Below are 27040 nucleotides of genomic sequence, written 5' to 3' on the forward strand. Positions count from 1 at the left end.
GCAAGTAAAGTGTTGGCTGGCCAATGCTGCATTACAATGTTGAAAGGTACTCTTCTTTTGTTAGTCAGAGGGCACCCAAGAAGCTGTCAAAGTCAAGGCTTTTAGTGTAGTGTTCATCCATGAAAGAGCTGATTCTTTGTAGTTTGTTTTGTGCAAGTTTAACCTCATTGGCTCTTCGAGTGGAGTCAAAATTTTTGTTGCCCTCATGGGAGGGTGTGGAAAATGGAAGCGACATGAACTCCCTCCTTTTTTTACATGTTTTATTATGCTTGTGTCTTTGTTCTCCAAGGCAATTTTCAAAATGTCTATGCATATGTGCTTGTCCACAAAGACCTCAACTTTAAAGTCCAAGAACTTGCCATAAACAGGAGCATTTTCAATCCACAGTAGTCCAGGATCGTGTTGGCTTCCCCTATTTTGAAACTCAGACATCACAAACAAGAAGTCAAGTATGTGCCCAATATTGTGGCATCTTGTTTAAGGAGACGCTTCATTGCTTGAAATTTGTGAACATAATACCTTGCAATTGTTATTGGATTAGAACACACAAGTTCACACAAATTATCAACGTTTGATGGCGCTATTTTGGTTCCTGGTTTGACCTTGTGAAGACAGCAGAGCAATGGCTCCCAATTTTTTTAGTAGTCGAAAAAGTTAAGAAAAAAGTGGGGGGGCCTAACTGCCTTAGCATCACAAAGAGATTTTCCTTGAGCTTATGCTTGTAGTCAGCTAAAGTGCGAAGGCATTCAAAGTCGCAAAAGCCAATATGGGATTGCAAGAGCCGCTCAATGTTTGTGTCTTGCGCAACCTCCCTCACATGTAATCTTTGGCCACATAGTTGGCCTTTTTGCATGCAAACCCAAGATGAGGATGCACGACCATCACTTTCATTGTTTTGAAAAATAAACTTTCTTATGCTTGTGTCTTTTTTCTCCAAGGCAATTTTCAAAATGTCTATGCATATGTGCTTGTCCACAAAGACCTCAACTTCAAAGTCCAAGAACTTGCCATAAACAGGAGCATTTTCAATCCACAGTAGTCCAGGATCGTGTTGGCTTCCCCTATTTTGAAACTCAGACATCACAAATAAGAAGTCAAGTATGTGCCCAATATTGTGGCATCTTGTTTATTGAGATGCTTCATTGCTTGAAATTTGTGAACATAATACCTTGCAATTGTTATTGGATTAGAACACACAAGTTCACACAAATTATCAACGTTTGATGGCGCTACTTTGGTTCCTGGTTTGACCTTGTGAAGACAGTGGAGCAATGGCTCCCATTTTTTTAGTAGTCGAAAAAGTTAAGAAAAAGGTAGGGGGGCCTAACTGCCTTAGCATCACAAAGAGGTTTTCCTTGAGCTTATGCTTGTAGTTAGCTAAAGTGCGGAGGCATTTGAAGTCGCAAAAGCCAATATGGGATTGCAAGAGCCGCTCAATGTTTGTGTCTTGCGCAACCTCCCTGACATGTAATCTTTGGCCGCATAGTTGGCCTTTTTGCATGCAAACCCAAGATGAGGATGCACGACCATCACTTTCATTGTTTTGAAAAATAAACTTTCTGTTGACCTCTAGGACTCCACAACAAAGACAAGGAATGAAGGTGTATCTTCAATTCTCTTCAAGTACCTTGTGACGATGCTACTTTGGACTACCTCTTCAGTAGAGCAAGCTACTTGGTGATTGTTTGAGTGCTCTTGGATGTGTTGGGCTTGCAGTAGAGGCATGCAGGGTGCTTGGGCGTCAAGGGGGGTGTTGCTGAATAATGCCATCTTGGATGCCAAGTCTTTTCTCAGTTTTGTACATTCGTTTCACAATAGCCTGCACAAAGTGCTTGGACTTTGGGAAACATGCACAAGCAGTGAGCAGCAATGTCCTTTGTGGTAATGTGTAGCATTGTTCGCACCAACGATTGCAATGAGCTCTTGTGCTCCGCATCCCAAAGAATATAAGAACACTTATGGTTTTGCCTATTTAGTGGAGCTATCTCCGTAGGATTGTATGTTGACTTGTTTACCCATCATGTGAATGCCTACTTGTCGCATAAGCATGGCAACAAAATAATCTTGAGCAAAACAACTACTAGATTGGAACCATGAAAGTGCACAATCACATTGTTGAAAAGTCTAGGCCGGTACAAAAGGTTTTCATGCATTTGGCTCGAACACCACCAAGTGCCTAGAATTGTTGATTATGGAGCTCCCGCTTGGCTTAATACCTACGAGCATTGAGCGCATGTGCAAAACACTTTCAGCGTACAACTCTAAAAAGGGTGTTTTGGACCCAAGCAAAGTGTCCACGTGTGCACCATGGATCATCACCGTCAAATCCGAGCCATCATGAAGGTAGGTCTGTCCTTTGAGAAGTAGAACCTTGGCGATGGACGCACAAGTGTAGCAATAGGATGTGTAGGATCATGACTAACATGCATGCCACCACAATTGTTGCACTAAATCTCCACAAGTTGAGCATGGAGGTTCATAAAATGTAGTACGCTAGCGACTTGCCAAAAGAAACAATGTCATCATAACAAATTGTGCATGCAATGAAGCACACAAAGGAACATGAGCTTACTCTTTGACCATAGTTCCTCTTTCTTTTGACCACCTGGGATTTTTGCAAGGATGCTAAAGGCGTAGAAACCCAAAGCATTCTTGACATCATGTAGGAGACATTTTTCAGGGTGTACATGACAAGCCTATCGTCATTGTACTCTTGCACTAGGCGGGTGAGGATGTTTTTCCTCTTTGTGACAAAGGAAAGCTACCAAAAAAGAAAGCATTAGAAACATGTAGTCATCAACATTCAAAAGACAAAAAGGAGTGAAGATGCTTATTGGTTCACGGTCTTCATCACATGGGTCATCTGCCACAACTATTTGGTCCACCACACTACCCTTGCTGTCCATCTTTATGACAACAATACTTATAGTGGCCATTATTGCTAAAATCATGCCTTGCTTCATCTTATCACCCAAGATGCGAAAGGTGAAAACTCGGCTATTGATGTTTCTGAGACATCGCCCTCGAACTCTTCAGCTTTCACCACTAAGGTTATTGCATCAACATGCAAATAAAAGTAGCAACTACCTGCCTCGCCTTGACCTTTCTTGCATGGCACTGCACCTTCAATTCTATAGAAAGAATTGGGCAACGACATGTCTTTGTATTGCTGGACGAATGCAAGGGGGCTAATCAAAGTAATAGTCTCATAGTTGTGTCAGTCAAATCATTGACATCAGCACACAAGCGTGTTGCATACTAGCTTTCTTATCCTTGAAAGTGTTGTACTTCACAAGGAGCTTTCCTTCAAATGCGAATCTATGTGGGATGGCATCAACGATCTTGCTAATGTAAAGCATAGGCAAAGTGTTTTCACCTCCTATGAATTTGCCTGGAATGAGCACCAAAGCCTTGGGTCTACCACAAACTCATGGCCTTTGTTTAAAGTCACCTCATTTGCATCCACAGGTTGCTCCAATTTGTTGCATGTAGTTTTTTTCAAGGATGATGCCTTGCTTGCTGCAATAATTGATGGCATGCACACTACGTCAAAGTTGTCCTTCCAAAAGTGCATGTGCTTATCAAAACTAAAGTTGCACTACTTTGCAATGTACATTTCTTTGATTTGAATTGCAATTCATTGGTATTTGTCATGGTTTCTTAGTGTCTTTTCTTTTCAACTTACTTACAATGTGTAAGTGCAACAAGTCTCGTTTTGTTTGACAACCATAAGAATGTAGCAACTCTACAAAGATGACATTTATTCAATTTTTTTCTCAAGCTTTCACTGCTACAATGGATTGCAAAATTTCTACACTAACTTGACCTAAACACCATGAGTTTGTACAAAGCTCAATTTGCTGACAACTACAACGGATTGCAAAATTTCTAAACTAACTTGACCTAAGCACCACAGTCTAGTTTGTACAGAGCTCAATTTGCTGACAATTCTTGCCTTAATATGAAATAATCAACACTACTAAATACAAAGGGTAAAATGCCATAAAATTTGCAATTAGTAAGTGAATGGCAAGCAATGTGGTGCGACATTGTCATTTTTAGTAATGTGTAAAAGTATAGAGGGCTCCATGAAAAAGCTATCTTTGAGCGAAATCATAAATCCAACATTTAAACAAATTTTAAGTAGATAGGAAAAGAAAAGAAAAGAAAAAGAATCTATGTAGTTTCTTCATGTGACTATGAGCAATTACGAAACATGTAAACAGCAAGAAAGGATGACTCTTTGGTTGGATGACCAAACAATCTTGTGCGCCGCTCATTGCCTTCGCGCAGAAAAAGAAGATTCTTTTGAACTGACGAGCAAACAATTTTGTGCGGGTAGACCAAATTACTGTATCATTGGCTGATACTGCAAATGTTCACCCGCAAAACAATCTACTCTCTTCGCACTCTAATTCGAGTCATCAAATGAAAGCAAAAACTCTCTGCATCATGCACTGTACTTGCAGCAATAGCGACACAGTCTAGCATTGCCATATAAAACTCTTGCACAAGCACGTAAAATTTTATTGAAAGACAAGCACGTAAAATTAGAATCAACACAAAAACAATAACAAACACAGAAGACTGAATCAGCCGACTGCCCGCTTGAAAGGCTTTGCGGAGTGAGCGTTTAGGGTTCTTCTTGATCGCAGAATTATTTAGCAAGTGATCAGATTGCATAGGCGGCCTACCAGCAGCAGCAGACATCAACATGAGTGGCGAACTCAACATTGTCGCAGAGACTTTCGCTTCGCGTACGTTCTCTGGCCCTGCCTCTATGCATGCAATGCGAGTAAGAGATATTTCTCCTAGTACAAAAACAACGTGAGGCCCTGGCTCTACACGTTCAGGCGAGTAATCGATAATCTGCACAGCATCAAATACTACCAGAAGAACTACCTTTGACAATGGACATGGCGTCATCGTCCGTGTCCAATAGAGCTTTTCCACTGATGCGCTTCAGCATTTCTGGAGGAATCGACCGAGATTCAAAAATTCAGAGCGGAATGCAAAGGAATTGAGTTTCAAACCATTACTAGCGAACAATAAAGGTCCAAAATGAATTGCGAATCAAGAACATGAAGGGAACAGAGAATTCAGAAGGAGGAGTCAACCCCCATGGAATGTATTATTCCCTGTGTCCATCGACACAGGATAGCCTTCTCTTCTAGCCATTGAATCTCCTGCGATTTGAGGATCACCAGCAGAGTCGCCAACAACTTCACAGTCAGCTATAATGCTATTCACCATAGCAAGAAACAACGATTTCAAATGCACTCGTCCATCTACACTGATCGTCCCTTTATAGCGAATGATGATGAGACGAACCCTTCTCACGATCGCGTTGCATGCAGAGCATGTCGATCGCATTAACGCCAGAATCTTCACAACGAATTCCAAGATTATGGTTTTAATGCATGCAACCCAATTGATGTCTTCTGTGAATTCACAACGAATTCCCATCCACAGAAGACATCTCTAGCAACACGGCTAGCAAGGGAATTTTGCAGGCTGGTCATCAATAAGTATCTGCAAAGTCGTTCGCACTCAGACCCATAATGCCAAAAATATGCCCAGCACTTTAGTTGTTCTCGATAACAATGGCACCACATTTGAGAGCCGCCAAGTGATGAATGCAGAGCCGACGTGGACCGATCATATGTTTCACAGCGAAGGAATAAACCCAAAAATATTTTTCCCATCTCCATCCTACAAGCTTCACTAAGGCCCACCCATGTGGCAGGCCAATTAGTGGAAGTGGGGGGGGGAAAGGCGGGGTGGAGTGGTAAAAGGGTAGTGGCTATTTGAGGTCAATTAGATAAGGTTAGGGGCTTAATTAGGCAGAATCTGGTAGAAAGCGCTGGAAGTCCACACAATCTTCAACACGTGGCCATGTAGCTAGCACGCCCCCTTGGTAGATTCATTAATAGATGGTTGATCATTAATAGATATGCACACGTTACAACGTAGTTCATCAGAGGGATGGCAGATGGAGAGGATATGGATGTCACCCTGATGAAGGCCAAGGTTCTTGTGTGCACGGTAGAGAAGGGAGGCGAGGATGATTAAATGGCGTGGGTGAGGGGAATTTGCGATTTGATGAAAGGTGTGTGGTTTTAGTATCAAAGGAGAGTGCGGGATTGCCTAGCCCTATGTTTGGTTGTTGCATGCAGGTTTCAAGTGGTCAACGGAGGGAGAGGAATGCCACGAATGGTTGTAGGAGGGTCAAAAGTGTTTGAAGTTAGTGTGATGATTGGCGTAGATGGAGAAGATATTGATACGAATCTGTTAGAAGGTGCCCATAAGTTTTTGGAGACTTTTTGCAATGGTGGTATTTGTTCGATGGAGAGAGGAGGATCACTCTATCATTTGCATCTCCAGATGGTATGCAAGGTGGTTCCAAAGAGTGTCCAGTCCGTTAACAAGGCAATTCAAAATTTGATCGGGTGAGATAAGAAGAAGCCCGTGGGTGGAATGATCATGTGCAAAGGATTAAGGCAAAAAAACATGCATACGTTTCACGGTATGCTCGCGTACTGTTTGAAGGATATGGGGCAGTGACACTTTTTGGATGGTCTCTAAGAACATCAACGCATAGGATCTACGATCTGGCATGGAATTCTATGTGCATTTTGGTGCTAAGAAATTGAAAAATCGTCTCTTTGAGTAGTGGAAATGTCTTTGATAGGGCTTTTCTCTTTTGGAAATACTAACTACAATGTTGATTGGGTATGCCGTTCAGTAAATGTTTAGTGAGAATGCTCGAAAGTGGTCAATATTACCCGTGTGCATCATGGATAATCCCCTATCATAGACGTGGGATGGACATGCAACAAGCACAATGTTTATGGAGGGTGATAGTGGATCCTGTGTCTCCTGTGTCTATTATGCCAAGTGATATGAGGTCAATCTTCTTTTGTATGGATGGTGATTGTGGACATCTGCATACAGACAAGCTTATAAGGGGAGTGCTTGAATCAAGGGGCAGGTACTTTGATATGGGAGAGGCGGTTTCTGCTCCAAGAGTGAAGTCGCCAGACCCGATAGATGTAGAGTAGACGTATCAGTTCAGGAGGGCAGAAATGTTGCAGATGTGCGCCTCAAATACTTTTTTAGAAATGCATCTATGGGTTTACCATTTTGTAAAGCTGGTGTTATGAAATGTGATTGTTTGTTCTTTGAAAAAAAAAAATGTGATTGTTTGTGAATTTTGTACTTAAAATTAGCTTTCATTTGCAAGTGGTTTGGATTCATTTGGATATGTTGCTATAAAGTTATCAGTTAGTGTGTTTAGGAGACCCATTAGTAAAGCAATAGGTTGATAGCAACATGTTGTTGTAAAGTTATGAGTTGGTGAAACATTCATGTTTTGAAATCTCAATCTGAAAAGGGATTCAAGGAGAAAGTGAACGTGAAGTCTCCTTCTACAGACCCAGAGAGGGGTAGAGACTAAAGCATAATTTAGTTGGAGCTTTTTCTCAAGGCTTAGGCTTGGTTCGTGGCAGCTCTCACTTGGCTTCTTGTAGGTCGTACCTCTTCGTGAAGTCTTGGCTTCGCTAGTTTGCCTCTTGAGATATCTTTAGAACTATTTCCCCCTCTTGCATGACCTCTTCTTGCTATGAGTTATAGGGTCCCTTCTCAGGCCCCCTCAGTGAAGAGCTTGCCGGCCAGGGTGTTCTTCACTGCGAGCTCGTTTTTTGGAGGTTGTCTTTTTTTTGTTTTTTGGGCTTTTCCTTTGATCAAAAGCTAAAGGCTTGTGCCAATGTCCTTTCCCTTCCTTTCCTCTCTTTTTCCTTTTCCTCTTTCCTCTCCATACAAGGCATGGTTTTTCTTGGTTAATGGAGGTGACCTTTGGTTTGGCCAAAGAGGCTCTATGGTAGCACCCTCGAATCCCCAAGCCATTAAGGTTCTCCTTTCTATGAATGATAAGCAACAGGTGAAGCAAGAAATGCAGTCACTTTAGGACTAGGTAGTAGTGGGCACAATAGTCGAGCTCACACCCATGAGGAGATAGGTGAGACATTGGATCTAAGCAAGCTTGGCACTAGAAGAGACCACATTTAGAAGATCACCATCTACGAGGGGGGCATCTCCTTCCTCCAACGGAGCTCCCCCAACACCACCTTGGAACTTGTGGAGTAGAGCCCCATTCTCCTTGGCACCACTTGGTTTATGTCTTCCCTTGGTACCATAGTTTCACAGCGGAGTACATGGATTCAACCCACCATGTCCCTTGTTTATTGGTGATGTTTTGATTCCCAAGACTCCCATGAGAGCATAGAGCCATCCTTCCTTCCTTAAATTGGGATTTTGGGACTGTACTAGAGTCACCCATAGAGACTACAGCTTCAGTTGTGGTAGATGAAAATGTCCCCTGGCTGAGGATGGATGTAGAGGACCCAAGGTCTTTTCCAGAGATGATTCTCCTTGAGACCCTTGAGGGGGGAACACTTTGACAGAGGATAGAGGTATTTGGGTTACTAGGACAATTCCTTTATTACAAATGGGCCACCTTGATAGGGAGTGCAATAGAGGACCCCTCCCCCCCCTCTGCAAGATGGACAGAGATAGTAGAGGGAGCCTCAAGTGAACAAGACCCAACAACCCCCACATGTAGAAGTAGTAGCAGTAGGATTCCTAGATCCTTAGGTGTATCCCTCCAAAGGAAGATGGACAAAAGTGGCAAAAACAAAAAGAAACCAAGCAAGTGGGCTGCAAAGAGCTGATGACAATGGGCCAATTGTCGCAGGAAGAGAGCCCAAGCAACCTCTCATTCCCAGGTTGCCTACATTTAGGCAATGGGCCTACACACAGTTGCAAATAGATTCCCTTGCCACTTGAACCGGCGAGACAAGTGGTTGATTTTGTTCACATATACAACAACTCTTCTAGCTTTACCGGATGGCTCCATGTGGATGGAGAATATCATTTTTATCATTTTATAGCCAAAATAGTATGCCTATCAAGCCCTATGCAACACTCCGATGAATGGATGAATGGCTCACTGGACTGGTTGAATATAATACAAAAATTCATAGGGGTGGGCTCCCTATCAGCTTGATCTAGAATGCAGCACTGCTAAGGCAGCTAGGGTAGTAACCCTCCTAGCACAGATTCAACACATTGAACATCAAAGTATGATTTTGCCAAATCTGCTAGCACATGCCTCCATGACAACTAATGGCTCCTTTCTTGAAGGGGGTTGGCTCGGCCCTTCTTGCTCCTTTCTTAAAGGGGGCTGGTTCCTCGCAATCAATTGGCTTTCTTCAATTTGAGCTCCTTGTCTTTTGCATTTTTTGCCCAAATGGCAAATTGAGCTGCAGCATCTACTCTCTCCTCGTAAGATAGCTTTGCAGGCAGGCACATTTGATTTGTCCATGACTTGGGCAATGGCAAATGGCATTCTCTACATAGTGATTTTGCATGCACAAACACCCCAAAGCAAAAAACATGCATAGGGTGGTAGCAAGCGGCCCACCCCAAAGCAAAAAACATGCATAGGGTGATAGCAAGCAGGCCATTGGATCATGCAGTCATCTATGATGGGGGTATGGTAGACCATGCATCTCTCACTGAGGACCTCCTTTTCATCCGGTATCACTTTCTCTAAGTGAAGCCTCCCTTTTTCACCCTGTCAGTTTCTCTCTCTCACTAAGGACCTCCCTTTTCCACTCCCATGTCTCTCTCTCTAGGTGAGGACTCCCCTTTTCACTCCACCCCATGTCACCTCCTCTCTCCAACTGGGATCATCAACATATTCAATCTATGTTTTGTTCATTTGAACCTTTCTTTGCTAGCACAATTCCAAAAAATGTTAATTATTTTTTAACTTAACTAGAAGACTAAGTCATTGTGACACTTCATCCACCTCATCTTCAATCTATGTTTTATTCCTTCATAGATAGATCCAAAGAGGTTTACCAGTTTACCAATTTTATATTTGGTTGCTCCATACTATTCCAAGTTATAGTTTTGATGCATTCTTTTTATCAACTTTTTTTTGGGTGGATACAATTAAATGAAAGCATCAAACTTCTCATACCATTCTCTAGGCGCTTACTTAAGGCCATAGAGACTCTTTTTTAGCTTGCAAACCAAATGCTCTTTTCCCTTCTTCAAAGCCTTCCGGTTATACCATGTAAATTTCCTCATGCAAATCCCCATGCAAGAAAGTTGTCTTGACATTCATCTACATAAGCCCCATTTCCTCTACTACCAAAAGTCCAAGTACACATCTAAGTGCATCTTCACAACCAAAGAGAGGATCTCATCAAAGTCCACACCCTTCTCTTGCTTGAACCCTTTAGCAACCAAACGAGCCTTGTACTTAGGCACATCATCACCTGTGACCTCCATCTTGTGGATCCATTTACATAGCAATGCTTTCTTTCCATGTGGCAAAGAAATCAAGTCCCAAGTCTTATTTTTCATGAGTGAATTCATCTTTGATTGCATAGCACACTCCCACTTGTGCTAATCCTCGCACATCATAGCCTCTTTGTAGCAAGAAGGCTCCCTGAAATCAATAAGCATCACATAGTCTACCCCTGGAACAAATCTCTCAAGCAGTCTCGTGGACTCTAGATGATTTTCTCAAGGGCATTTCAACTTGCTGTACCGCCTGTATATCAGTCACATTTGACTCATCATTTCTAATAATAGATGATCCATCATCTGCCCTTGATTGTGTATCTGTGGGAGTACTTGATGGAACCATTTCCTACACATTTGGTGCATGGACAACTTGCTATCTATCAACATAATTGACTGGATTCACATCTTGGAAAGTGATTCTTATTTTCACAACACATATGGGTGTCTTATGCATCTTCTTCTCCTTGAAGATCACATCATGGCTTTGTATGACCTTCTTTGCTTCTGGATCCGAAAGACGATAGCCCATCTCTCCACTTTCATTGTAAAGATGCATTTCCTAGACCTAGGATCTACCTTCATTCGAAGCTCTTTTGGCATGTGCATATGCATCACATCCAAATATGCGCAAATAAGAGTAAGAGGGCTTCTTGCCACTCCATGCCTCTTTAGGAACTACCATCCAAACTCTTACTAGGTGATCTATTGATCACATGCAATACAGTCTTCATTGCCTCAGGCTAAAAACCACCAGAAAGACTTGCATTGGAAAGCATACATTGCATTCATTCCTGAATGGTGCGTTTCATCTGTTCTCTACAACTAGATTTTGCTCTGGAGTATGAGGGGACGTGAACTCCCTCTTGATCCTTCCGAGCTATAGCATAAGCCCATACTTTCCTAGTTACATCATCAATGAATGTCACATAGTATTCAACCCCGCCTAATGACCGTCACATAGTATTCAACCGCGCCTAATGACCGTGTAGGCATGGGACTACATGCGTCTGAATGCGCCAAATCAAGCTCTTTCTTTTCCCTTCTTTTATGAGCTTATTTAGTATGCTTTCCATAGAGACAATGCTCACAAAATTCAAAGTTGAAAATGCGATACATAACCTAAACGGGATAAGAGTTTCATTTCATTCTAACTCATGTGCCCCAACCGACAATGCTAGAAAGTACTTGGTTACTTGGTTATTGCAACAACATGATCAGATACCTCTCAAGCATGTAAGAAATACAATGTCTCACACTTGGCACGTCTTGCCAAAACCATAGAGCCCTTCTGAAATTTTCAACTCTAAAAACCAAAGGAAGTCTAAAAACCAGCACCATCTAACTGACCCCTTGAAATAAGACTCTTGGTTAGCTTAGGCACATATGTCATATTTTTCAAACAAATGCAAACCATTTGCAAAAGAAAACTTTTCGTCACCTGTTCCCACACTGTCACATGCAAAATTATTTCCAAGATGCACACAACCTGTCTTTCCACTTTTATAGGTTGAAAACTTGTGGCCTTGAGGAAGAAGGGAGCGCACAAAGTGGAGAACCATTTCCTATGGGGAGTAACATGGAATGAATCAACAAAATCCAAAATCCAATCCTGAGAATATGCGGTAACACTCAATGTTCCATGCCTTGGATTTGCTACGAGACTTTTCTCTTTCTTGGGAATTCCCCCCCGGACTGTGATCTGCCCCTTTACACATTTAAGGCTGCATCTTGCTTGTTGCCATCCATAGACTTTCGTCTAATCTCCTTGACTAACAAGCTACCCACAACATCATCAAACTTCAATACTCCACCGGGTGCAGAGTTATTGACAACTGTAAGGAAGGTATCCCATGAGGATGGCAATGAACAAAAGAGGAATATTACCTTAGTCTCTACATCAAAATTCATCTTGTGAGCCTGAAACTGGCTGAAAATAATATTGAATTCATTCAAGTGGGAAGCATTGGAGACCCCTTCCTTCATCTGTAACTCAAACAACCTCTTCATGAGGAAAATTTTATTAGAGGCAGTTTCCTTCTCATAAGTGACACATAATTTCTTCCATAGATCTTCCGTAGTCTGCTCATTTACCACTGTAAAATAGACTGACTTTGCAAGATGAAGTCTAGCATTAGACTTTGCTAATACATCCAGCTCATTCCAATCATCCTCAAACATATTTGCAAGCATAGCTTCAATCCCTGCCAAGGGTTGAATCTGCTTCTTTTGAATAAGTGTACCCTTATCTGTGTTAGAAATTACCCAATAGAGGATACACACAGTAGAAGATTGATAGTATTGCTCAAGAGCTCACACAGTTCGGTGTGGGGTATGGAATCACAAACTTCTTAACTTAATGTGCATAAATGTGCAAGCTAGTAAATAGACAATGCTCAGAGACAAGTATAGAAGCAATACTATATATTTCCGCCCATCCACAAAGTAGGACAAGATACAATACCAAAAGGTTCTCCTACTAGATGTCATGCACTTCTAGATCTCTGAACCTGCATGCTCCACCGCGAGCAAATGTAGACTCTATGTCTAGACTGTTCTTCTCCACCTTACTTCCTGTGAATCAGCATAGGTGGGCAGCACCTTGCTAGCTCAGTCTGCAGCTCTCTGTAGGTCTTCTTCACCTCTTGGGAGTAGGTCCAAGAATGCACCTGTCTGCTGCAGGTTTGCTGCTCTAGAAGATGTGGAATGATGGCATGGAGGCCCTACTTTTATAGGCCCCCAAGGGGCTGTCATAAAACTGACCAGCCAGCCTCATTTTATCTGACCAAAGTGGCCGACCAGTCTGCTTGCTGCCCGGCTTGGTTGGCCAACCAGCCCTATATAAGGACCCTAGCCAAGCCCTTTTAGGCTGCTATTAGGCTTCCCTTTGATGCTGCTGGAGACCCTCTTTAGGCAGTATACCTGCCCTCAGATCCCCACCATGCTGGAGCCCTTTACCGGCTCGATGTCCTGCCCTTACCCGTCCGTAATGTTGCTGACATCATCGTGCCTCTTTCTTGGGACACCCCGCCATGTCTATTGTTCCAAATCCACCTCTTCTAGGCCAGATCCTGATGCTAAATGCCTTGCCATCTGCTCCTGTTAATGGCACCATCTGTTGCAACCACCTTGACTACAAGTGTGTTTCCTTTGCTTGCTTCCCACATGGCAGCTTGTGTGCTGCCCATGTGGCAGCCCCATTCTTTGCCCATGTGGCAATCCCATTCTCTACCCATGTGGCAGTCTATACATCCCTAGGTCCAACCCCCCCATGCTCTCCTCATATGGGGGCTTATAGATGGGGAGGTGACCATTCCAACACCCCCTCTCACTGACACATCTAGGCCCAATGCCAACACGTCGATGATGATGCTCCAGTAACTCCCTGGTCGTCCTCCGGAACTTTTTGATGTCGAAATCTTTTCCTGGCTTTTCATCCAGTGGCTCCTGCTCCACTACGTCTGGTTCCGCTTCCGCACACCATCCTGGTACATAGATCCATCTCTGGTAGCACCTCCTCGCACCACCTCCCCTTCAGTCTCGTTCCCACCTTCGAGCTCGAGCAATCTAGCCGTCACGATCTTCCAGTTGTCCCCCTCATAAGGAGTGAACAACCTGGAGTCTTCCAAGCACCATGCTCTGAGAGTCTGTTTCAACCCGTCCTTCCAAGCACAAAAAGATCAAATAATTGAGCAAGTATTTGCTGCTTCAAACTGAAGTAGAGGAAGAGGTAGCTCATGGCATAAGGGTGGACGCCAACTTCAACAACAATATTAGCATCAACAAAAAAAAAAGAAAGTCAACCAACATCAAAGAGGAAACAGCACCACCATGAGTAAGCCATAGATCCAACCCCTATAGGACCATCCACTTATCCATCAACTAACACAACTGGTCTTGCATCATGGCATCGAATATCATCAAAGTCCACTTCTCCACGCCTATGGAGGCAAACTCATGAATCCAAAAAGGATGCGTGCGAGAGCCAACCACATTGATCAAGCCCCCTTTTAAGGGTTGCAACATTAAGATTGTCAGAGGCATAAGATACACCTCCGGATCCTCTAGGGTAATTCCATGGCCCGACCCTCCAAAACTCCCTTAGTAGAGGACGTCCAGCACAAAGTCCTTAAAGAAGACTAGGAGGACGAGCCCTTTGCATCATGGCATCGAATATCATCAACGTCCACTTCTTCCCACCTATGGAGGCAAATTGATGAATCCAAAAAGGATGCGTTCGAGAACCAACCACACTAATCGAGCCCCCTTTTAAGGGCTGCAATATCAAGACCGTCAGCTCTAGAGGCATAAGATACAGGTCCGAATCCTCAAGGTAGTTCCACGGCCTGAGCCTCCAAAAGTCCCTCGATAAGAGGGCGTCCACCACGAAGTCGCCAAGAAGAAGACTAGGAGGACGAGCCCCCTCCCCCTGGTGCTCGTGAAGAGGTTGAGTCCTGCAAAGGAGAAGAGGGCTGATGAAGCATGGGAGGGGCTGGGGGAGCAGGAACAACCTTGCCCTTACCCGAAGAAGCATGGGGGGTTGGGGCAGGGATCCAGAAGAAGCATGGGGGGCACGAGGTGTAGGATGACTTGCTACAGTAGGAGGTCCCCTATCCTATGGAAACAATGAAGCATGGGAGGGGCTGGGGGAGCAGGAACAACCTTGCCCTTACCCGAAGAAGCATGGGGGGTTGGGGCAGGGATCCAGAAGAAGCATGGGGGGCACGAGGTGTAGGATGACTTGCTACAGTAGGAGGTCCCCTATCCTATAGAAACAATGTTCTACTCCTCTTGAGCCGATTCTTGCTCCTTCATTCCACCCCTGAGGTGTTTTGTTATCTTCCAAGAACTAAAAATTGTTCAATATGTAGCTTAATATCAAGAAATCAAGGTTTTTCAAGCATCCATGCAAGCTCAAGTTGACCATGGGCATGTAGCTTTCAAATAATAAGTATCCAATCTCAAGAAGGAGATGGGTGAACAAATGGACCAGCTGGCTCAGTCTCTGGCAACTAAATTGCAAGAGAAACTAGAAATAATTCAAAGGTTTACAATGAGAACAGAATTTGGAGTTTCACAAAGGCTTACGGTATGAGACACACGCACAGGTAAAGGAACACAACATGGTTTGCAAAAAGTTAACAGAGAACATCGGAAGCATCTAGTACATGGGAAAAGCTGCTGGGAACCTACAACTTCTCAGGTACTTCGTAGGTGATCTAACAGAAAGCAGCTTTTCTCTATAATTTGGCTGCCTCACAGATCCAAAATGGCTCTCTCTCTCTCTCTCTCTCCCCCCCCACATCCCCCCCCCCCCCCCCCCCTTCCCCAAAACACACACACAGAGCACCTTACGAAGGCAAACATCCCAGAATTAAAAGCTGGTCCACTACTTTAAATGTACCATCCCAAATGGCAGTAACTTCGCTCTGCAATACTCCACCATGATGATGCAAGTTTGACTACGCTATCAAGAAATGCTGTGGGGCATGACCTCCATAATAGCTTTGATAGATATGGGCGTAAATTACAAGAAAAATGTTACAAATGAGACTAGAAGGACTTCTGTATTCATTGTCCTCTCACTCAATGAAATATAGCCTCTAGATACACCAAGGGAGGATTCAGAGGTATTTGTTGGGGGGGGGGGGGGGGAGAGAGAGAGAGAGAGAGAGAGAGAGAGAGAGAGCACAGTGACGTTTTTCTTTTGCAGAAGAGCTCATGATTATGATTCTCCTGTGCTTCCACTGGAACTGGAAAGATGAGTAGTAGAATCGCGTACTGTCAGTTTTATGTGATTAGCACCTGAAGATCTGAGAATATCAATGCACTCAATCAGATCAGCATCACAGGAGAGCATGACCCATTCTTCATCATCATCCAGGTACTTCAGATCAAAGCAATCCACCTTCAGCTTGAATCTCTTCGCAACTTCTTCTCGTACATCCAGGTAGCTAGAACTGAGACCTAATCTAAACCGTACAGTATCATCCCCATATTTTGCCTTGACTATTGTTGATACCGCTTCTTCCAATGCTTGCCTTCCCCTCTGGGAGCTGGCAACCGCACTGAAGGACGGAGATCCAAAATCTGAACCTTGCAATGGTGGAGAATCAAACTGGGGAGAAGAAACAGCCAGCCCATGAGAACTTTGTTGGCTTCCTTCATGGTATGACATCTCCTCTCCAAGTCCCATTGTCTGAATTGCAGGATCTGTCTCCAGCTCCACACAACGAGCATGACCACAAGACCGATCCCTCTTGCTGCATTGAACAATATGATCTGCAGGTATACTGCCTAATGCAGCAAATGCTTCCAAGCCTCCATGGACCCGGTAGTCTAACTTATTCCCACGTCTTTCTGAAGACAATGAATTACCACCACTGCAAAACTCTGATGTAAGTCTCCCACCATGTGCTTCCCCATCATAGGCAGCTGAACTTGCTTGTTCACTGGGTTCGACTTTAACCACACCTGGAGGACTGCTTTGGGGGCTCTGCACAAATTTTGGCAACGGAACACTGCCCGACTGCAGTGCTACCAGTGGAAACACAGAGTTAGGTTCTGTAAAGGGGTTGCTGTTTCTATCTGATAGCTCATTTGCTTCAGAAAGAAACAGAAGCGTTGTACCTGTGACCATACTTTCACCATTGACATTCTCTACCAATTGACCACTGGCTTCCACACACACACTCTCAATGTTAGTGCTTCCAACAGCTTCAGCCTCTGAGGTACCTATCAAAGGGGAGTTGGCTCCGAAACTAGCTGCAGAGGGAATCCGAGGAAGTTGTGACCTCTGTGGTGAGGCAACACATTTGACTTCTTCTTCTTTTGCTGGCAGCATAGGACCCAAAGAAAGATCCTGAGAGCTACTGGAAGTAGGCTGACTAGGGATACTAGCTGTTGCCGCTGCCCATGAGACAGCCCAGCCACCCACTTTGACTGCTGGCATGACACCACCTACCTGCACTCCCTTTGCGGCGGCTGCAGCAGATGCAAGATCACCTGTGAGGGCATTAATTTTCAGCGCGCCATCAGCACCCTGAACGGAGTCAATTACTCCCTGAAGCTTCTTTAGAGACCGGCTAACCTTATTAATCTTGCGAGAAGGCCACCTAGAGATGCCATGCTGCCGACAGATTCTCTTTAAAGTAGTTGGGCACACTGCACAGTCAGAACAATCCTTTAGAAGAAGGCAAACCATTTCCTGTCCAGATTGATCAACGTTTCTGTTCCTAAAGAGAGAAATGATGCCCTGGGAAGACAACAAGCATACTAATCGTCCACACCAAACCATATCATTCAAAAGATCAAGACTAGCATACCACCAATGCTCTTGGCTGCGTCCTTCAGGCTACCAGCAAAGTACTGCTGAAGAACATTCAAGCTGATAGTCTTTTCCATAGTGCCTCGCCTCCTATCAGGCCTCCTCTTGTTATTATTGTTCTCCTGGCCAGAAGCCTGTAAATTTTGTACGGACTGAAGCGTGGTTATCTCATCATTCCCGTAAACTCCCGAAGGTCCTGAGAATCTCTCCTGATATGGTGTGCTTGCTTGTTCCTGCCCTGTCAGTGCTTCCTGTTCACCAAGGCTGTAGTGGGGTACTGATTGACTCGTTGCCTCATCTGATTGTACCACAAAGGTGTTTTTTTGTGAATATTCTTGTTGATCTTGTTGCCCAATTGACTCTTTCACTAGCGTTGGTTGGCTAGCAAGATCACATCTAGAAGGCATGTGGGGTCCTGGCACTTCAGGAAGGACCTCATTAGTGCTGTTAAAACAGGGATGCAAACCCAAACCACAAGTCCTGCTGGAGTGGTCCAGAGAAGAAACTACCTCCTCCAATTCCCCATCAGTCACAGTACGTAAACTTCTACAAACACGCTGCATTGTTATGGAAAGGGCGTTCAGCATTAATTGCTGCTCTGCAGAGTCGGAACATGTCTTTGGCAAGAAGAACTCCAAGACATAATCATCGCTAGCAGTATGCACGCTTCGTAGCCGTATGGCAACAGCTGCAGCCAGCTGGAACATCCGGGCATGGTGACAAAGAGGGTAGTCTGATTTGCTGTATTCTTTAATATCACTGGAGAAGAAGGGCTGGTTGGAGACAAACGCTTTACCTGGGACACCCTGTTCCTTCTCCACACTATGATCAGAGCATGCCTGCCGGAATCCACTCACTTCCCTATCGCTAACACAATAGGGTCCATCCCCAGTACACAATCCAATTTGGTTGCTATTATTCAAACGGCAAGGAACCCAGGTCTGAGCCAGCGGCAACTTGTGAGTTCCGCAGACTGCTGTCAAAACCTCTGAGATTTCAGCAAGCACAGCTGGTCGACCTGCTGTACGAATCTGATGCAAATCACCAACCAGGTTAGTTTACGCAACACACAATTTTAACTTTTGACGAGACCAAAAGAACGCAATTTTCTATGCCGTAAGAAAAAGAGTGCAAAGCCAGCAGCAGTATTTACCTGCAATGGAATAAAACTTTGTCTTTCAGAACTACAAAGGTTGACCTCCTGCAATAAAGGTAAAAATTTAGTAAAGGTCGTCCACAAGTAACGGTCAAACCTTGGAGATAGCATATAGCCTCTAAAGAAAATCACCTCAAGAGCACGGCAAATGCTCTCGATCTCCGATCTGTACTCAGTCTTCTCTAGGGACATGACGACTTCAATGACAGCCACACAACTCCCTGTCGACCTCTCCAAAACCGGCACGGCAAGCGATCCACGCACGTCACAGCGCTCAGCGTCATTGACACGCAAGTATTCGCTCCTCTGGTAAAATTGGACGTTAGGAGTCCACTCGGGGGTCTTATTCAGGAAAACGCGGCCAGGAAGTCCGGGAAATGCTTCCGGGTCGTCTTGGTCCGCTGAGAATGTGTACTTGGTAGAAAGCTCTCTGTAAGACGATAAACTCTCAGTGGGGTGACGGAGAAGAAATGGTTGCCTATAAGTTGTGAGAATTGCTTTATTGCCACTCCTTTTAGGTGACCAAACCTGAACAAGCACGTCTCCCCTTGACAGCCCTAGGTAGTGACTCAGAGCCAGCTTAATACGTTCGTTGAGAGCACCTGAAAAGACCTGTGGCATGCCCTTGTCCATGGCATATCTCCCACCCTTTTGAAAATGGATGTATGGTCTCTTTCTGCCACCACCAACCAGATCCATGCTTACTGGTCTTGTAAGATGAAGCGATTCTCCATGGTGCGTCCCATCCAAATTGCAGGTATCTTCGTCTAGTCTACCTCCAAGCCTCTGTTCCCTGCATGTGCTTGAAGTAGCGGGGACAAAGCTCATAGGAGCGCCGGCATCGGCCATGGACACCTGCAACTCTTGCGGAAGGAGGGATTGTGAAAAGATGGATAGGTTTGCGGGTGTCCCAGGGTACATCTGTCCGAGAGAGAGAGTCCCCTGTTGTTGCGAATCATCTACATCCTCAGGCGATCGATCTCGTTGATCAGGATCTGCTCGGAAGAGGGAATTTCCAACAGGGGAGTCTAACGTGAAAGGTCCGGTGGGAAAGGGAAGCGGGGGACTCTGATAAGCGAAGAATGGCAGGGAAGGCGATGATTGCGAGGAAGGAGAAGGCGCCGAAGGAGAGAAACTGCTGAAGTAAGGGAGCCCTAAATCCAGGGCACCGGCAGCTGACCAAGGTTCCTGCACAGGCTCGGCCACCAAAGCATCCAGATCCATGAGCTCGCTAAGCAGGTTCTCGTCTACGCTGAATTTAGAGTCGGAAGGAGAGGCCACCGTTGTCTCGAGGGAGCGCCACACGGGTGGACACTGAGTGTGCTGCTGCTGCTGAGGGTGCTCCATGGGAGACGAGACCATCATATCTCCTCTGGAGGTTAAGAAATCAAGCTAAGAGAAACAGATTCAGAGAGAGGGGCGAGGAATCCTAAACCCGGGGCTGGATGCGGCCATAGTGGGAGCTCCCCGTGCTGGAATTACTGCGGCGGCGGCTGCTGCTGCTGCTATACATCTTCGATCAAGGAGCAAGGGGAAGAGGTCATGGTTTGCGCAAAATGGATGAGAGGAGAAGGGGGGGTTGGCAATGGAAGCAGAGCAGAGCAGAGCAGGAGAGGAAGTTAGGGCAGGGAGGGGAGAGGAGAAGAGGAGAAGAAAGGAGAAGTAGAAGCGAGAATGGAAAGAAGTAGGAGGGACGGGCAGGTGCCAAATTGCCAATTGCAAATGGGCTTTAGATTCCGCCTCGAGTTTGGGTGATGGTATCTATGCTTGGATTCACCCACATATTCACTGCATCCAGGCGATTTTTTTCATTTCTTTAAATTTCTTTTAAATTCCAAAAGATCCTACGAAAGAAGTCTTCAAGTTGAATATGTGTTGGTCAATATGCTAGATGATTTGCTATGCCTAGTCGAGTCTAAACACAAGCTATTTGAAGACTATCATGAGAATACATATGATGAATCATAACTAGGGTGCAGTAGGACGCCTAAAGGGAAGATGGAATGAATTAAGAAATTTACAATAAGTCAATTTAAATTAACGATGTTTTAAATTGGAATGAAAAAAGTAAGCTCATAATATCAAAATTGTATGCTTTTTGCTTTTTTGCGTTTAAAAAGCAAAGATATGCTTTTACCCACGAGTTTTTATGCTATTTGAATAAAACCTTCATGATTGAAATTCATTAAAATCAATCTAAGGGCTCATCATTCTAAGGGCTAAAATCAATCTAGGGGTTCATATTCACTACACGTGACTCAAGGAGATGGAAGAAAACCAAAGAATTTTTGTAAGTTTTGAAAGTCAAGAAAGGGAAATACCTTACTATAAACTAAGCAAGCAATAGTAGGTCTGAGCAAATGTCGCGTGTGTAAGTGTTCCCTTCTTGCAAGTATCTCAACACAGAAACAGACAAGAATTTAGAATATGCAAAAGCAAAAGTCAACAAACAAGGTGAATTCAAAACACATATATAGATATATATAATATACTTTATATAACCACACAGTGTGTGGGCGGAGAGGCGACGCGCTTCCTTCCCCAAAGAGTTATAATTCGAGGGAACGGGCCCTTCCTGTGCGCCAAGATTAGAATCGCCGAGAATATTAGCGTCGAGATTGAGTATCGCAAATATGTAAGAGATTGACACATTACCTAAATCTCAATGGACGTGTTTGTCTTCTAAGTTGAATATCCAAATTCGTGTACGCACCAAGTATGTACGTCTGCTTCACTTTCTGAAAAGATGCAAAAAACACGTCTCGAAATGGAAATAGTATTAAAATATGGTATATTGAAAAACAAATCATTAGTCTCGATTTTATCAAATTTATATATATAAATTGCTACATGTAGTATTGGAATGTAATGACATTTTCGAGGCAAGGTCATAAACATGTGTCTCAATCAAAATCCCTAATTCTGATTTGAACTAATCTCTCTTGAGTCTCCACTATGTACCTCAACAAAGTGTCTTCCTCGATCACTACGTCTCTATTGGACTTCTCTACCTTACCTCCTCAATCTACAACCACTTGTCCCCAATCTTTTTTCCTTCCGTCTCTCTTTCTTCCATAAAATCGATGGCATTGGCTAGTTCTCTTTTTCTTCAAAGCAAGCATCTCTTTTTCTTCAAAGCAAGCAATATCAAAGTGGAACATGCCACCTTCTTCCACCATGTCTTAGTGAGAGTTGACATCTATAGTACTCTATTGCTGCCTGTTTTTGGCTCTTGGGGCCATTCGCAATCGTAGGGGCCGTTTGTGTGACCTTGCTAGTGGTGCATGCCACCTTCTTCTTCTACATTGCGCCACTTAGCCACTGTTGGGCAGCTGCTTCTTGGGTAGCTATTGCTACGAATGGATAACCCATCTGCTCCCTTTCTTTATATGTCTCCCATTGACTTTCTCCATCTCCATTCTTTCATCAATTCATGCCTCCCGTCCGTTGTCCACTGCCCTTACTTCGCGGCTCGTCATAGCTGCTTCCTCCTCCTCCAATCCTCGATCCGTGAGTCTCTTGCACCGAGCCAAATCCAAATAGGTGAGATAGTTGCAAGATCGGACCAATGCAGTGATGCCAGCATCGCCCACACCTTGTCCTCTGTATCCACATGCACACATGTATTGCATTCTCCCGTCCTTTGGTAGGGCAAAGACGCGATGGAAACAGAGGCATGCCTCAGGGAAACTTGATACCTTCGGTGTAGAGGACGTTCACTGCCCTGTGGGAAGAGATGAAGGAAGGACATGTGATGGGAGAGCAGCGGCCTGGGAAGAGAGGGAGCGGGAGAGCACAAAGCATAATTGAAAGATTGACATATTCTTCTTCAATCTGCAGATCGGCGACCGCCTCTTCTGTCTTGGTCTCCAGCATGAAGTTGATCAACTCAAGCCCGCAGAAAGGCAACATCTTTCTAGGAGGTGCTGGCAGTTGATGTGTTGATTCTTCGTCTCGATCAGGGGAGCCGTTCGGTTTCTCCCAATCATCTATTCTTACTTGGATTAGCGTTTTTGGATGTCTCTCTCGTTTATACTATATAATGCCACACTCTTCATCTTCTTCATCTGCATCTCCGCTCAATCTCCAGCTCTTCATCCCCAACTGCATCACGTCCTCCACCTGTGCGCTACCTCATTATCGCCTGCTTTCTCCCTCCCCCCCCCCTTTTGCCTCTCCAATATGGGCCTCAGTAACCACCTCATCTCCATCCTCAACTTCCTTACCGTCCTTCTCTCTATCCCCGTCCTTGCTGCTGGCATTGTGCTCGCTATCGAGCACAACACCGATTGTGTCCGCTTCCTGCAAGGTCTCGTCATCATGATCAGCCTCTTCATCCTCCTCGTCTCTCTCGCAAGCCTCTTTGGCTCCTGCTACCAGGTCACTTGCCTGCTCTGGACGTACCTGACTGTCATGTTCCTTCTCATCGTGCTTCTCTTTTGCTTCACCATATTCGCGTTCGTTGTGACAAACAAAGGAACGGGACATACCGTCATAGATGCACACTTCAAGGAATACCATCTAGGCAATTACTCCTCCTGGTTGCAAAAGCAGGTCGACAAAGCTAGCAACTGGGAGAAAATGAAAAGCTTCCTTGCCCATTCCAAAATCTGTAGCTAGCTCAACATGACAATCAAGGTCGGACGTTGGATGTTTTTCGAAGTTGCTTGCAAACTTCCAATCTTTAGCATACATTGATGCTACTGCCTGGCTCGCGATCGATGGGATAAGGAATTTGTGAAGCTGGAGATGGGTTGAGATCGCCGCCGCAGATCCCTAGCTCGCTTTTCGATGCTCCCTTTGTCGATTTGCGGCTGTTAATTCGTTTGTTTCCTTACCTAAGCATTTTATTCTTTGAGCACTCTATGACAGTGTAGAGAAAATGGATTCTGGACACGGGCACACGATCACAGTCCCAAAATTCAATTCCACACAGCGTTGATATCTCATGAAGAAAGCAGAAGTTGTGGCATGGTGTCTGTTTGTGAGTCTGTTCGTGATATGATGCCAATGTATGTGAAGGAGCTATCTATAAATTCCGCACTGCCCCAACTCCATCTTCTACATCATTGCCTTCTCGCTTATCTTCTTCTCGCCTTGTACCAGTAGCTATGGCCTTCCTCAAACTCTTTGCTGCCTTCTTGATCGTTGTCCTTGCCTCTTCCATCATTCTTCAATTGTCTCCTATTCCTGTTGCCCTTGATTGCAAATACTGTTCGACAGAATTTAGCCCCTTGCCTCCCATGGCTCATTGGTTCCCAAGGTGCAGGTCTCAAGCCATATAAGAGCTGTTGTGGAGGTGTGAAATATTTGGATGGAATGATGCATAACAATCCAAGGAACAGGCGGATAGCGTGCAAGTGCATCAATCAAAACTCTGGAACTTTACTTCTCAAGCCTTCTCGTGTGGCCAGCCTTGCCCCTGCGTGCCAAGTGAACCTCAATTATGTCATTTTTGCGAATACTCCTTGCTAGTGGTACATGTTCTTCTGAAGCTTTGTGAGAGCGAACGATGCCGTAGAAAAGAGAGAGAGACGGGATCCTAAGAGGATTAAATCTAAAGCTTTTCCTTTCTCATGAGAAAAGCATCACAAATTCGGAAGAATCTTGTGGCCGTTGAGATATCCAAGATCAAGGGCTTAGAATTGAACACGTGGTTCAAGGAGAGATCAAAAATCCAAAACTTCCCTCTAGGCTGCCTACCGTAACAAGTTTCATAGTATTCCACTTGCATGAACTCTAAGCATCCCAAGTCAAAATAGATGCAAAGCATGAGTTGGCATTCTCACCTAAAAAATAAAATAAAATGCCAACTTGTATTAAGAAAAAAGACCGGATACAAAAAGGGGTGGCCGATTGACAGAGCCTACGCTACCTTGTAGCAAACAAGTGCTACAGGACCCTATGCATATCTAGAAGAGCTTGGCTCAAAAGCGAGTTTGAAAGGCTAAGGAGCGACCCAAGATCTGCAAGAGAAGTTTGAACACTGGTGGCCAATGCTGTGCGCCCAGCTAAGCCCTTTTCCAAGTACTACTTCATTTCGAATGTATCAGATGCTCAGTAGAAGTGCAGACCGGATGAACGGCCAACATGCCGAGAGTGTGGAGGGGAGAGACTCAGTGTCGCCTAGTAGGGCTAGTTTCCAACGCGAGTGGATATGAAAACTGCTAAACAATCCCACCTGGCAGACAACGTGAGCAACACGTAGCCAAATACCTTTGACCATGAGGTAGGACCAGAAAACATGATGCACATCCTTCGTGTGCCGATTGCAAAGGGGGCACACTGTATTGACCACCTTCCATCTAGCCAAACGGGTTCTGAGTGGGAGTCAATGGTGCATAATTTTCCACAAGAGAAATGACAACTTGCCAAAAGAGTTCCCTTTCCATATCAGTTTGCTTTTCAGTCACCACCACGTAGGAGACCTCCTCAGTCCCCATTTAGTATTAAGGTGTAAGAACACAGTTTTACCCATGACAAGTTCTCTATACATCGACTTAGCTATCACCTTCCTCAGATTGCCTGCTTTGACACACCATTGGTTTACTTTCCAAGACTCAAAAGAGATGGTGTTCGTGGGCCAACCCTCAGGCAAGCTAGACAAAACATCATAGATCAGCTTGCTCTCCCGAGCATTAAGGTTAAATTCAATAGAGACCTCACCAAGGGATTTCCAGTGGGCTCGAGGTGGACAGCCCCCGGTTATTCAGTCTCCTGGCAGTTGGGAGATCCATGAGTGCCAGCGGTTCATTCCTGAAAGACATTGTGCGACTCCACCATATATTTTCATGGAGGCTTGCATCCCCACAAAGCCCAGGTCACCCTTTCCATTTAAACCGGGACCCGCAAACTTTCCAGGTGTTAATTAGCCCTGCAATCAAATTAGATCCCCGGATTTTGAAGGGAAGGGATGAGCAGACTTTTACATACCAAGACAACCCAGTCTAGTTGCCCTCTGAACTGCTTGACCTGTGCTCAACGAGCCATTTGGTAAGTTCCACCCATGGGGTTGAGCATTCAAATAGACGAGGGAGCCATTTGGAGAGCAGTACGGTGTTCTTCTTCTCAGCATCCGGTAGCCCTAGACCCCGCCTCCCAGTTTCGTAGTCTTCAATGCCTCCCAAGGAATATAGTGCCAGTGGCGTCTCTCAGTGTTTTTCGCCCAGAGGAAGGCGCGGAACAACCTCTCTAGCATGGCCCATTGCATTTTGTTGAAATGCCAGATTGAGGCAAGGTAAGTGGTTGACGCCGACAAGACATGCTTTAGAATTATAAACCTTGAATTCTAGCTCAGGCTACCCCAGGCTAAGAGTTTCAATTTGATCTTATTGAGGAACCACAAAAATCTGTGCTTGAGCATGAGGCCCAGGCCTAGACCCCCAAGTATCTGGTTACTACACCCCTTGGTATTGACTCCCCTTTAAAGCTCTCCAGCCAGCTTGGAGGAGCATCTGGGTGGGACTTCAGTGGGAATGTTTTTGGCCAACTGCACTGTGAGCCCGAAACTTCGCAGAATTGTTCAAGCACCCCTTCTAGGGTAGAGAGTGAAGATTCTTCCTCTGCTATGAGGGCTATCATGTCATCGGCGAAGAACTGGGAGCACATTTGGGCACCCAAGGGTAAACAAAGGCCTTTGATGAGACCAGTTTGGCCTTGATGGCCCTGATTAAGGGGATTGTGCCTAATGCGTACAACAGAGGGGCCAGTGAAACCCTTCCCTGACTGACCTGTGCAAGTCGAACCTACCAACAGCACCACCATTTAGACATAGCACAAGTGAGGCATTGCCAAAGAGGGCCTGAACGAAGCCATAGAAAACTGCCCCGAACCCAAGCTTTTGCAGGACACTAAGCATAAAATCCCACCTCATACGATCATAAGCCTTGTCAAAATCAAAGCCAAGGAGCAAGGTCTTGTTTCCCGTTTGTTGTGCAAAATCTAACGCTTTGGAGACGTTCAAGATGTTCTCAAATATGTCTCTCCCCTTAATGAACCCGTTCTGTTCCCTGTCCACCACTCTCAAGCAACTGTCCCTAATTCTGAGGGCAACAGGATCTTGTAGGAGGTATTCAGCAGTGTGATGGGCCGCCAATCACCCACCCGAAGTCTGGATTGCTTTTTAGGGAATAGCTTTACTAAACCCACATTCACGTCATAGGAGAGGGACCCACTTTGTACAG

General features: G+C 44.8%; 1 protein-coding gene across 2 annotated transcripts; it reads right to left on the bottom strand.

Annotated features, from left to right (window-relative positions):
* Nucleotides 1-15995: 15995 nt before the first annotated feature.
* LOC147898936 (protein NLP9-like) lies at nucleotides 15996-20259 on the bottom strand. 2 transcript variants are annotated; one of them, XM_087378426.1, is made up of 4 exons: nucleotides 18990-20259; nucleotides 18855-18902; nucleotides 17703-18732; nucleotides 15996-17538 (listed from the first exon to the last, which is right to left on the bottom strand). In XM_087378426.1, exons 1-4 carry the CDS (start codon nucleotides 20220-20222, stop codon nucleotides 16100-16102), a joined length of 3750 nt encoding a protein of 1249 aa, XP_087234552.1. In that variant the 5' UTR covers nucleotides 20223-20259; the 3' UTR covers nucleotides 15996-16099. The 2 variants fall into 2 exon arrangements, with proteins under 2 accessions (XP_087234552.1, XP_087234551.1); XM_087378425.1 differs by having other exon boundaries at nucleotides 17700-18732.
* Between the last annotated feature and the right edge of the window lie 6781 nt (nucleotides 20260-27040).

The sequence above is a fragment of the Dipteris shenzhenensis genome, chromosome 8 (assembly GCF_047967505.1).
Source record: "Dipteris shenzhenensis isolate YYH24624 ecotype China chromosome 8, Dip_SZ_1.0, whole genome shotgun sequence".
Taxonomy (NCBI): domain Eukaryota; kingdom Viridiplantae; phylum Streptophyta; class Polypodiopsida; order Gleicheniales; family Dipteridaceae; genus Dipteris; species Dipteris shenzhenensis.